Genomic DNA, 12958 nt, shown 5'->3' on the forward strand with positions numbered 1-12958 from the left:
TTTAATCACCAGGACCATTAAGCCACGTAAAGAGTCCAATATGCTTAGACACGTTGCCTTTCCTTGATTTATCTTTACAACACTGCAATACAACAGAACTAAAGTTGCTCAACTAATTTTGAAAGCACAATTAAAAATGACAAACTGACAAAGATGCTTTTGCATGTCCATTTTTAAATATTCATTTGATCCAAGAGCAATTATCTGAACACTGTTATCCCTCTTTTTGAACTTTATAGCCTGATACTGTGAGTTCACTACAGTGATTCAAGCCATTGCCCTACCTATAGCCTCCATCCCCACACCGGTCATGCCAAGATTCCCAACCAAGGTCCCCTAAGTCATCAGTAGTATTTGGAGGTAGAGAGGCAGAAGTAAATTGTCCACTTGGGTAGTGTAGGCTTCCAAAAGGGAAACCAAGCTAATAGATGCCAGAATCCAGGAGTAGCTGGCATTTAGATCCACACCACTGTCAAAGATCAGAATGATGGCAACAGCAATGATCTGGGCAAATATGCCCATCATGGTGCCCTCAAAGGTCTTCTTGGTCCCCGGCCATTTGATCTCCCCCATTGTGCTCCCAAAAATAGAAGCTACTGAGTCCCCAATGCCCACAGCAAGCACCCCAGAGTAAGGGGCCAGGGCTCCAGCCCCAGGCAAAGTAGCCTTTGAGGCACAAGGTCTGGGGAACAGCCAAACAGGAAGGGACATCCCCAGCAGAAGATAGATGTGAGTCAAGATCAAAGGCCCACTGTCCCGTTCATCCAAAAAGAGAGATAGCAAGTTCCTGAGGGTGTGCCCCAAGGGTTTGATGGTGAAGTATCTGATGTACTCTAGAAGAATGAAAACTGCCAAGCACACCACAGCAGCCACGTAGAGGAGCTGGCGGTCGTAGATGAGTCCTGGGACATACGTTGCCACCACAATGAAATGGAAATATTTCCTGGTTATGGTTGATGCTTGGTGTTTCTTAGAACCAGATGACCTCTTGGCGTTTTGATAGAGAACCACTGTGCACGCCAAAGCAGCCAGGAGGATCCAGTAGGCGAGGAGATAAACTCTGGTCTGTGTTTGAGAGAGGAACTGGGAGAGCCAAAAGAGGGGGTTCTGCCGGATCAAGCGGTAGAGCCACGGCATGACAACCCCCAGACCCAGCACCGCCGTCATCATATGAAAGAACATGGAGGAGATCCAGGTCCCAGAATCCATGAAGAAAAAGAGGGCGGTGAAGAATATCCCAAGGAGAACCACCCCGACCACCACCACCAGGAGGAAGAAGTCAATCGGGTCCCCTCTGCTTTCGGTTACGTTCAGAGAACGTTTGATGAGCTGATTGAGGACGAAGCTTATTCCTGTCAGGACGAGCAGAGCCTCACCAGGAGTGAAGCATCGAGGCAGCAAGTATAGCAGTATCATACTGAGGTAGACAAAGATAAGCAGGACCTCCAGGACCTCAATCACTTCAGAGACCGTCAACGAGTGCTTCATGGTGTAGATGATCAGGCTGCCAGCAATGCCAGAGAGGATGCAGGTATTTGTCGGCACAGGTTTGGTAACACCGAGTGCTATCACAGAGAGGAACAGGGCGATGATCATGCCAGTGGAGGCTACGATGATGCCAAAACGCTCAAAGTACACAATACCAGCTGCTTGGCATCTCTCTTTCATCGCAATGCCCAGCAATGGGACAGCCATGCAAGCTGGGAAGAGGCCACTGTTTGCTCCTGCCCGAAACTGGAAGACAGCACTGCCCAGGCGGAGGAGGTTGTCCCATTTAAACTGGATATAGAAAGCTTGGATTGCAAGCGCAATGGTGCACCAGGAAAAGCGATCCCAGACTGTGCTGTGCACACAAAGCACAATGGTGAACATGATGAGGGATTCCACAAGGGTGGGTTGCTTGCTTAGCATGGTGACAGCCAGACTGTTGCGCTCCCTGTGCTCAGAGAACCCTGGCAGCTGTTTGTTCTGGTCCAATATTTTCAAATGCGGTCTCTCTGTGTGTGTGTCTGTCTGTCTGTTTCCCTCACTGTCAAAAGCTCTCTTGTATCTTAGTGCCCTTCCTAGAAGTGAAAGCAAAAACCATCCCATTAAAAAAAGAGCGTATTATATACACCATCTGCTTCTTCCCTTGTACTGAAGGAAAGCTTCTCTTGTTTAATAAAAACATTGACACGCTCTGGAACTCCATGCAAAGGGAGGATAATTTCTGCCCCTCCTTGCTAGTTTTCCATCACAGTTAAGACCTTCCTATACCGGAAGGGCTTTTGTGGCTGGAGCTCATTGCTTGCCCTGCTAGAATTGATAGGGAATCCTTTTCCTTCTGAAAGCGTAAATTCTAAATTGTTTATTGCTGTTATTATGGTAATTTTACTGTTGGTTTCATTCTATGTGATTACGTTTTTCTTAGCTGTTATGAACTATAAGAGGAAAGACACAGTGCAGATAAATAAAATATGGTTCAGGCACACTCCTTTGTTTACGTGACTTCTGGTATACTCTGTTTAAATCACTCTTGCCTCTCCCTGTTGCATGCAGTGTACAGATGCCAACATGGTACCCTCCGGATGTTGAACACCCATCATAGAATCACTGTAGAGTTGGAAGGGACCCCAACCACAGCTAGCATGGCCAACAGAGAGAGGTGAATGGGAGTTATAGTCCAACAACACCTGGAAGGCACCAGGTTGGCTATACCTTTGATATAGAATACTTGGTTGCATCTAATGATACCCCCTTCTCATCTAATGATACCCCCTGAGACCTTCAGGTATAGAAATAAAATAAAATAAATACTCAGATTTGCCTCATTGAAATTAATGGACGTAAGTTAGTCATAGAATCATAGAGTTGGAAGGGACCCCAAGGGTCATCTAGTCCAACCCCCTGCAATGCAGGAATCATGGTGCAAGAACCCTTGACAGAGAGCCATCCAATTTCTGTTTAAAAACCTCCAATGAAGGAGAGCCCACCACCTTCTGAGGGAGTTTGTTCCACTATTGAACAGCTCCTATCAACAGAAAGTTCTTCCTAATGTTCAGTTCTTATAATTTGTATCCAACTGGTTCAGGCCCTACCCTTTGGAGCAGCAGAAAAGAAGTTTGCTCTGTCTTCCATATAACAGCCCTTTGGATAACTGAATATGGCTACCAAATCACCTCTCAGTCTTCTCCTAAGCAACCTAAATATACCCAACTCCCTCAACTGTTTCTCTTAAAGCTTGTGTCATGAACTGGGAGGACAACAGGGAGGAGGAACAGGATCCTGGCAAGCTGTGACTGGGACCCACCAAGGCAAGCTGGGGATGGGAAAGGAGAGATTGGAGTTGCACAGGATGACGCGATGGCAAGGGGGTGGGGGTCAAGGTGCAGGGACCGAAGAGCAGGATACCTCAACAGAATCAGAGAGGCCTCTGTCTCCATGAACAAGGCAGGCTCTGAAGCATAGTGAGCAGTGGGAGGTATGCTCTGGGAGGCTGAGGCAGGCAAGGTTCCACAGCCCAGGTGAAGCTCATTAGCCCCACAACCCGGGGGGGGGGGAAGATGTGTGATTCCTCAGCTGAAATAGGCTCAGAACAGGTGAGGATGATATGGCTTGTCAAGCCTAGATGCCGCAATCAGGATTCAAGAAATAAAAGGGAAACAGGTGAGGGGCTGCATCTGCTTAGCTGCCCATGTTGCTGGACCTTGGCTTAGATGCTCCAGGACTTCCAATGGACTGTTTTCCCTGACTGCTAGACTTTGGACTTGACATACTGTATAAGACAGTGGGACTTGCTGCCATGTATGCTGGGGATTCAGGACAGCTTGGTTTACAGACCCTTGATCATCTTGGTTGCCTTCCTCTGCACATGTTCCAGTTTGTCAATATCATTCTTAAACTAGGGTGCCCAGAGCTGGCCACAGTACTCCAGGTGGTGTTTGACTATGGCAGAATAGAGAGGCCCTAGGACTTCCCTTGATCTGAACACTCTACAATGGGTCTACTCTGAGCTCTGAGTAGGAATACCACTGGATACAACCCACTGTGGTTTGGTTGTTTAAGATAGAGAGAATTCTGCCTCACTGTGAGGATGGAGTAAATCATTCCTTCTGCTTCTACTGAAATCCATCTCCCTGATTGGGGGGGGGGGGGGCAACCACTTATCTTGCTTCATTTCATTTATATGCAAACAACCTATATTCTGATGGTATAGCTATTTAAAGCATAAACAATAAATTGATATACTTACATGAATCCATGGCACATCCACATCAGAAATAATATGTGTTGCATCCAATTAAGTTCTGTTTAAGAGTACACCTACTGGAATTAAGGTCAAGTCATGTCCAATCTTCTGCCCAAGCTGGTTTTGCATGGTTGCTCTATACTCCCTGCAGCAAATGCTATGATTGTGTTTCCCACATGACACATGCAAGGAGTGTTGGCTACACCCACACCCACAAACCATCAAACACTTAAGCTAGAGTGGTCCAACTTTTCATGCCAAGTAGGCTGCAAGAGTACTTTGACACAGAACCTGTGGCACACAGGGGCAGGAAGTGAGTGAGGCAAACATCTGACCACCCTCTAGCCCTCATGTTGCCTTCCCAAAACAGGCTAGGTGAGGCACAGGGATTGGGAAGGAGATGTAAGACTCTGGCAGGGTCCTGAAGCCCTCCCATCTCCTTCCCAATGATGGGAAAGTGCAAACTAGGCTTTGGGGAAGGAGGCAGGAGGCTTCAAGGACCCTGACAGAGCCCCCATGCCTCCTTCCCAAAGCTGGGTAAGGAGGCACCAGGTAAGGCAGTGCAAGGGCTGTGGGGTGGGGTGTATTATTTATTATTATTATTATTATTATTATTATTATTATTATTATTATTATTATTAATATTATTAATTTTTTATTATTTATACCCTGCCCATCTGGCTGGGCTGCCCCAGCCACTCTGGGTGGCTTCCAACAAAATATTAAAATACAGTAATGCGTCAAACATTATAAGCTTCCCAACAACAAATGTTGTTGTGGGCCACCAAAAAAGGCATCACATGTGGTCCCTGATCCGCATGTTGGACCACCCTGGCTTAAGCACATGCATTTAGCAACCCTAGATCCATCAGTTGCATTTTCCAATACTATGTTTCTTACCTATCACATTCGGTCAGTGTGATATAATGGAGAAAGCTGTTGAGCTTGGGTGTTGGAGGACCAGCCTCAAATCCCTGCTCAGTCATAAGGTCATGAAGCAGGGTACATGTACTTGGACAGGTCAATCACAGCTTAATCTACCTCACAGGGCAATTCTAACAATAAAATGAGATAAAGTTAGAGAGTTACACATCCTGAGCACCTGAAACAGCTTAGAGGGAAAATCTAAGCACACAACCACCCTACACTATGCATGCAGAACTTTCTGCAAACAAGCTCTAATTTAACCTTTAAAGCTTCCCCACCCCAAGCCATGGCCATTTGCCCCACAACAAATGTCTCACATGTAACCACAAAGGAACAATTGCACTCCTGCTCACTCCTTGGCAAGCGGGACTTGGTGCTAAATGATCCACTGTTTAGCACAGACAATCCCCATTGGATCTTCCTTTGAAGGCCTGTCTCAAGAACAAGCAGGACTGCAGAGTAAGAAAGGGAAGAATCAGGAGCACATGCCTAGTTCTTTCCTTTGAAGTTGTGTCACCTGATGTCACAGTGGCACCAAAAGGTTGACAGGTAGGCAGTTCCACCAACCTGAAAAGTTGCCCATCCGTGGGGTGGAATGAGGATCTAGCCCACCAGTCCTCAAACCCTGCTCTCTACCATAGAATTAAGTAGTGTTCACCCCCAATAATTCACTCAAAAACAGTCTTATGCAATCCATTTAAATCAGTCACAGACCTACCCATATCTATCCCTCCTACAACCGTAATGAAGCAGCGGCCACAGTGAGATACAAAAGGCACCCACTATTTGCACTTTTCAGAAACAATTGCAGGCATTTTTGTTCTGGCAGGCTTTCCCAGCTGAATAAATGGGTCTTTACTGTGAGTGTCCACTTGTTAGAAATTTAGTTTTGTTCTTAGTTACCTTATTGCCTTGAGATGGTGGTTTAGAATGAGATTAAAAAATCAGTGGTAATACCTGCCTTGACCCATTTTCACATTTCTACTTTCACACCCAAATATCACCTTTATTTTCTATGCCTCCTCAATATGCAGTAAAAAAACAAACAGCAGCAACAATAAGAATACACCTCTCTATCCCCTCTCCGCACAAAGTTGCTTAATAATATTATCCCATTTTAAAATTTGCATCAACATTCTGTATAGCAGCAGAGAAAACAACTGAGCCTAATCTCACAAGATTACTGTGAGGGCAGAACAACTTTTGCACACTTAAATGAGTCCATGAGAACCATTGTTAATTACTGGTGTGCTGCCAACGCTTCCCATTGCCATTTACTGAGAGGGAGGAAGGCTACTTTGTTCTACTTTTAACGATACATGAAAGGTGTTTGTATTTATGTTTCTAAAGATGCCATTAGGTGCTTGGAGACCTTTGCATAGCATGTAAGTAACGCATCTGATGGATTCTGTACTTGACCTCCTTTGCAATGTTTTATTTTGAAATCTTTAAGATAATAGCTTGGTTTCCTGCTAGTTATGTCTCTTTCAATGTATACTTTATATCTGACTTCCTTCAGTAATGTTTTATTCTAGATTGCTGTCTTCATGTATTGTAAGTCACTCTGAGATTCCCCCCTTAAAAAATATAAAGCGGAAATGAAATGAATAATATTAATATAGAACAGTAATAAACAAATAGCAAATAACACAACGACCATGAACTCCAGGGTAGCGTCAGGTTGCCTCACTGCGCGATCGGTTACCTTTCTGCATTCAGCACCCTACACTGGGCTACCTTGGTTCTGGCAAACACATTTCATTTATCAAATCTAAATATATAAATAATATTAATAAGCCAAATAAAGAAATGCATTAAAAATATTTTATACCCAGCTGCTCTTTCTCCCGCACCCACCATAAATTTTAAAATATATTTTTTTAATGAAAGCAACCTCAACAGGCCTCCACAAACCTTCCACTGCCTCACGCAGCTGATCCCTCTTCGGTAATAAACTCACCCTACTGGGCGCCGCCATCATGTCGACGTGCTACGCACAACACGTCACGTCGCCTCCCTCACCCTGCGCCCCTCACGCTTCCTCCCCCCACCACTGGGGCAAGAAGAGGCAAGAGAGAGAGAGAAGGGCCTTGTGTCACGTGACTCGCGGACAGCGGGAAAGAGGCGCTCTAGCCGTTCGCTCCACCTTCTTCTTTCTCCCTTTCTAGCTCATGGATTGGCTGATTTTGGGAGGGAGAATATTACGTGGGAAAGGGGGTGGGGCAGGGGAAGAGGCAAGATGGCGACTGAGGGGCTGTGCGCGAGGTAAGGGAAGGCGCGCGTTGCGAGGAGCGACTGACTGATTGGCTGAGGGCGAGGGGAGAAAAAGATCGTGCAGTTTCAAAATGAAATAAAATGATTTTATTTTAAATTGTGGCTGAATCAGCCCGAGAAGGGAGATTGTTGGGCCAGAGCTTAGCCCTACTCCAAAGTCGGCCCCTTTGAATGAATGCATGTGGTTGGTTTTAGTCGTTTTAATGGGGTCATCCCCGCAATTAGAAGCTAGTTGGATTCATGCTTAGAAAGTTGAGGTAATTTTAATCTGTTTAAGTCTTCTAACTTTTGCTTGTTTCAAAGCAGGGTTGTTTGTTTGTTTATTATTAAATTTGTGAGGTCCATGCCTTTACACAAAATACCATAAAACATTATTAAAAGATAACAATAAGATTATAAAAGTAAGCTAAAATTCATGCCATGCTATCCCAGCAAGGAGACTACCCAAAAACCCCCACCATTCAGGAAAGAAGATACAGCAACAGGTTAGGAAAACAATGGGAGGGACCTCACCGTTTCGTCCAGGAACCGTACCCTAGTTTTCATAGCCTTCACCACAAAGACCGCTACCACGTGAGAAATCCGTGGATCAGCGTCCACCAGTAAAAACTTTACTTGGTCCTCAGAGTTGACTATTGATTTGGGAATAGTTTGTAACATCGCATCCCTGAAGGCCGAATAGATGGGACAATACAACATGTAATGTGTGAGATCCTCTTGGGTTCTCATATGACAAAGACATATACGTTGCTCTGCTGGGATTTTTGCATATCTGCCTGTCAGGTAGGCCGTAGGAATGGTTTGAAAACGGGCCATGGTGAAGGCTCTCCGAAGGGTGGGATTGGTGATATTCGCCAAATAATTGGCACAGGTTTTGACTGTTTTCAGTCGGGGAAGCCAGTGGGAGGACCCTGGGTTCTGAATTTTTGTGATATCTAATAGAGCGTCTCTCTCCAGGATCCATTCCCGAACTTTGTCTGGGCTCCACAGTTTGAGGGTGTTAAACTCCGGTAGGGTGTATCTAACCAGGATCTCAGATAGGTTTTGACGCCAAGTGGTATTCTTTTGAAGAGATACAAAGGCTTGTTTGGCCAATAAGGTGTTTGTGGTATTTGCAAGTTTGATGTAAAATCGTAGGAATCTTAAGTGGGCCCTGGCAGACACAGAGGGTAATCCAACCTCCACCCTCAAGAGAGCTGCTGGGGTTCCTTGGGGAAGGCCTAGAATCCTCTTGAGATAATAGTTTTGAAGAATTTCAAGCCGTTCTAGCAGCTTCTGATTCCATCCCCAGAGTTCTACTCCGTATAGCATCTGGGGAATCACTTTTCCTACAAAAGCTTTTAGTGCCGGGATCACCAATTGCCCTCCCCTCAAATAAAAAAAGCTGAGCAGAGCACCGATTGTCCTACGTGTTAGGAGGGCTACAGTCTTGAAGTGGGCAAGCCAGCTAGATGTAGCTTGGAAAGTGATACCAAGATATTTAAAAGAAAGTCTCTGTTCGATTACGTGTTCATCTAAAGACCATCTGAATGTCTGGCGAGCTCTAGTAAACACCACAATTTTTGTTTTGTCATAATTTATCTTTAGAGAGTTTTGGGCACAATAAGCTGCGAGCCCCTCCAGCATGCTGTGTAGGCCCCTACGAGTAAGTGCCAAGACAGCCATGTCATCAGCATATAGCAATATATTCAGATGTTTGCCTTCCAGGGCGGGAGCTGCTAACTTATACTTTGCCATATGTTGAACAATGTCATTTATATAGAAATTAAAGAGGAACGGCGCTAACAAACAACCCTGTTTTACCCCTTTCCCCAGTGGCAGTGGGTCAGTATAGTTGCCTGACATCCCGGTTCTGATTTTAACTGTGGTGTCTGAATGTAACTCTCTAAGTATATTAAGAAGTCGTCTATCAATATCCGTCTCATATAGTTTTTGCCATAATTTGTCCCTACAGATTGAGTCAAAAGCAGATGTAAGATCTACAAAAGCCACAAAAAGTTTGCTCTTGTGTACCTTTGTATACTTATCTATCATTGTCTGTAGTACCAAGCAATGGCCTGTTGTACTATGGCCCTTTCTAAACCCTGCCTGCTCCGGATTAAGCAAGTTAGAGTGGTCAGCCCAGTCAACCAGTTTATTTAGCAGGTAGCGAGTGTAAAGTTTATACACAATGTCCAGGAGGCTTATGGGGCGATAGTTTGAGGGGTCTTGGGGGTCTCCCTTCTTATAGATGGGGGCTACCAGGCTCAGTTTCCAGTTTTCTGGGATTTTGCATGTATCATTTATTACCGTAAAAAATTGGGCCAAGAAAGCAGCCCACCACTGGGCATTTAATGTAAACACCTCAGGAGGAATCATATCTTCACCAGGAGCTTTGCCATTTTTGAGTGTTTTAATTAGCTGTAAACATTCTAATTCGGTAACAGGATCCCAGCCCATTAATAGATCATTTTTAAGAGAAGGGAACTGGCTCGGTTTAGCAATGTTTGGAGCTGTATATAGCCGGGAGAAATGTTGGTACCATACGTTGGGTGAAATACTGTTGATTATAGTTTTCCCTTTGGGTGAAACTCCCTGAGCAATAATTTCCCAGAATTTTTTGTCGTCCCGCAATTTGATCGCTTTGTCAAGTGCCTCCCATTGTTCCTTTCTGTATAGGAATTTCTTGAGTTTTAGAGTGTTTTTATAATGAGAGCGCCACCTGTGCAGGTTTTCTATTGAGGACAGGGTCCCTTCCTGTTTTACTTTATTTTGTAATTTCCTAAGCAAAGATCTTAGATTCCTACAGTCTTTGTCGAACCAGGTCCTCGAGTTGTTTAATTGTTTGGGAGGATTGGAGCTCGTAAGTAGTGGGAAGAGCGACTCTGAGACCTGCTGAAATATTGAAAAGGGATCAGAATTAGATAAAATACACTGGTCTCTCAAGGCCAGTAAGTCTGATGAATGCAGGTGTTGTTTGATTTTAAAATCCAGGTCGCTGTTCCATTTACGTCTACGAAGGGCCAGAGTTAGAGGTGGGTCTGCACAGTGATTGCGGCATTGCGGGTCCTCCAAACCACGGGGAATTAGTGAAATTGATATAGGAAGATGATCACTCTCAATTCTATTGAAAGTGCTGAAGCCCTGTGACCTCTCCAAGAGTTTTGGGGAGACCAGGATATAATCAATAACGCTCGCACCTCTAGGCCCAAGAAAAGAAAAGAAACCCCCTGACCTGTCCATATGGGTACCATGCAAATTATACAAATTATGTTTGAAGGCAGTCTCCATTAATGTAATGCCTGCCTTATTCAAGACCTTGTCGTCAGAGGACCAGGGAATAAACCAATCTGCCTCTGGCAGGAACTGAGATTTAGAACAGTACGTATTAATGTTATTTCCTATCCTAGCGTTGAAATCACCTGCCAGCAGGATATCCATGCCAGGGAGTTCTAGTTCAGCCTTCTCCAAACATAGCTCTAAATCTTCCCAGATTTGTAACGAATGGGGAGGGGAGCCTATGGGAGGGATATATAAATTAAAGCAGAGAAAATCTCCTCCTTCCCAAGCAGGGTTGTTGATTTTTCTTGTTTTATCTTTTTGTAAACTGCTTTGAGGTTTTTTTTTCTTTTAAAGAACCAAGTAGTGTATAAATCTTGTGAAATTAAACAAATGAATAGGAAGCTGCATTCTCATGAATTAGCCCATTGGCCCGTCTAGCTTGGTGCTGCCCACACTGACCGGAAGTAGTGGCTCTTTGGGGTTCCTGTCAGGGGATGTTGAAAGAGGTACATGGAGATGCTGTTTGGGACTGAACCTGGGAAACTTATGCATGCCAAGCAGATGCTTCAGTCACTGTGCTATGGCCCTTCCTTGGAAGACACACCACTTGCTTTTACTGAGTTGCAGCTTTGGTCCATCTAGCTCAGTGTTGCCCACACTGGCTGGCAGCAGCCACTCTCCAGGTTTTTGGACAGGGTCTTTTCCCCAACCTTACCTGGAGATGCAGCTGGGGATTGCTCTGCCACTGAACTATATGCATTCTCTTAAATGTAAAAGAAGGTTCTAGTCCTCATGGTCTTGAATAAATGCACAGTTAAACAGGGGGCAGGGGAAACTGCCGTATACCAAGTCAGACCATTGGCCCTTCTAGCTCAGTATTGCCTACACGGACTGGTCCACTCTCCAGAGTTTCAGACAGGGAACCTTTCCAGCCCTACCTGGAGAGGCTGCTAGGGATTAACCCTTTGCCTTTCTGTGCACCAGACAGAAACTGTAAGCACTGAGCTATGTCTCAGTCTTTTACTGAGTTAAAGGCTGATTTAAATAGGATCTTAGAAAGCTGTTTCTTGGTCACTCTGGGCTACATTTTCTTCAGGTGCACAGGAATGGGAAGTTCATATTGGCAATGTACATAAGTGTGCTGTGTGTGTAGAAGTAACTGTACTTGGGGCAGTGTTAGAAACTCGGATATATAAGCTATTCACCAAATGGCCCCTTAAGCCTAGGTTAAGAGTGCGCACGCACGCACACACACACACACATATATACAGTGGTACCTCAGGTTACATACGCTTCAGGTTACAGACGCTTCAGGTTACAGACTCTGCTAACCCAGAAATAGTACCTCGGGTTAAGAACTTTGCTTCAGGATGAGAACAGAAATCGTGCTCCAGCGGCGCAGCGGCAGTAGGAGGCCCCATTAGCTAAAGTGGTGCTTCAGGTTAAGAACAGTTTCAGGTTAAGAACGGACCTCCGGAACGAATTAAGTACTTAACCTGAAGTACCACTGTATATGCAAGAGTATGAAGCAAAAACTGGACAGCCAGTTAGGAGATGGTCCCCCCAGAGACTGATGGAATTTGATGGATTCTTGACTTCTCTGGGTGATTTCCCAGTGGTTAGAGCAAGTAATCCAGTTGGTAATTGCAGAAGAAGGTAATTGCAGAAGAAGTTGAATGTTCCCAAAGTGCTGTATCGAAGCACATTAATGGAAAGTTATGTGGAAGGGAAAAGTGTGGAAGAAAAAGGTGCACAAGCAGCAGAGATGACTGCAGCCTGGAGAGGATTGTCAGGAAAAGACCATTCAAACGTGTTGGGGACTTTCACAAGGAGTGGACTGAGGCTGGAGTTAGTGCATCAAGAGCCACCACACACAGATGGATCCTAGAGATGGGCTTCAAATGTATTCCTCTTGCCAAGCCGCTCCTGAACAAGAAACAACGTCAGAAGCGTCTTACCTGGGCTAAAGAAAAAAAGAACTAGTCTGTTGCTCAGTGGTCCCAGGTCCTCTTTTCTGATGAGAGCAACTTTTGCATCTCATTTGGAAACCAAGGACCCAGAGTCTGGAGGAAGAATGGGGAGGCACACAATGCCAGATGCTTGAAGTCCAGTGTGAAGTTTCCACAGTCTGTGTTGATTTGGGGAGCCATGCCATCAGCTGGTGTTGGTCCACTGTGCTTCAACGCATCCGTCTACCAGGAGATTTTTTAGCACTTAATTCTTCCTTCCGCAGACAAGCTTTATGGGGATGCTGACTTCATTTTCCAG

General features: G+C 45.0%; 2 protein-coding genes across 6 annotated transcripts in view; one reads left to right on the forward strand and one right to left on the reverse strand.

The window, feature by feature from the left end:
- Positions 1-154: 154 nt before the first annotated feature.
- DOLK (dolichol kinase) lies at positions 155-5267 on the reverse strand. Of its 3 annotated transcripts, XM_083423735.1 has the most exons (3): positions 5129-5232; positions 4232-4373; positions 155-2063 (listed from the first exon to the last, which is right to left on the reverse strand). In XM_083423735.1, exon 3 carries the CDS (start codon positions 1909-1911, stop codon positions 337-339), a length of 1575 nt encoding a protein of 524 aa, XP_083279861.1. In that variant the 5' UTR covers positions 1912-2063; positions 4232-4373; positions 5129-5232; the 3' UTR covers positions 155-336. The 3 variants fall into 3 exon arrangements, with proteins under 3 accessions (XP_083279861.1, XP_083279860.1, XP_083279859.1); XM_083423734.1 differs by lacking the exon at positions 4232-4373 and having other exon boundaries at positions 5129-5267; XM_083423733.1 differs by lacking the exons at positions 4232-4373; positions 5129-5232 and adding an exon at positions 3820-3940.
- A 2088-nt stretch (positions 5268-7355) lies between these two features.
- Positions 7356-12958, forward strand: part of NUP188 (nucleoporin 188) — a 50064-nt gene continuing 44461 nt past the window's right edge. For all 3 annotated transcript variants that reach the window (XM_083423339.1, XM_083423340.1, XM_083423341.1), the window contains exon 1: positions 7356-7420. In XM_083423339.1, the coding sequence (XP_083279465.1) occupies positions 7395-7420 (26 nt within the window). In that variant the 5' untranslated portion in view covers positions 7356-7394. The remainder of the gene's footprint in view (positions 7421-12958) is intronic.

This window comes from Podarcis tiliguerta, assembly GCF_965153285.1.
Source record: "Podarcis tiliguerta genome assembly, chromosome: Z".
In the NCBI taxonomy this organism is placed as follows: Eukaryota; Metazoa; Chordata; class Lepidosauria; order Squamata; family Lacertidae; genus Podarcis; species Podarcis tiliguerta.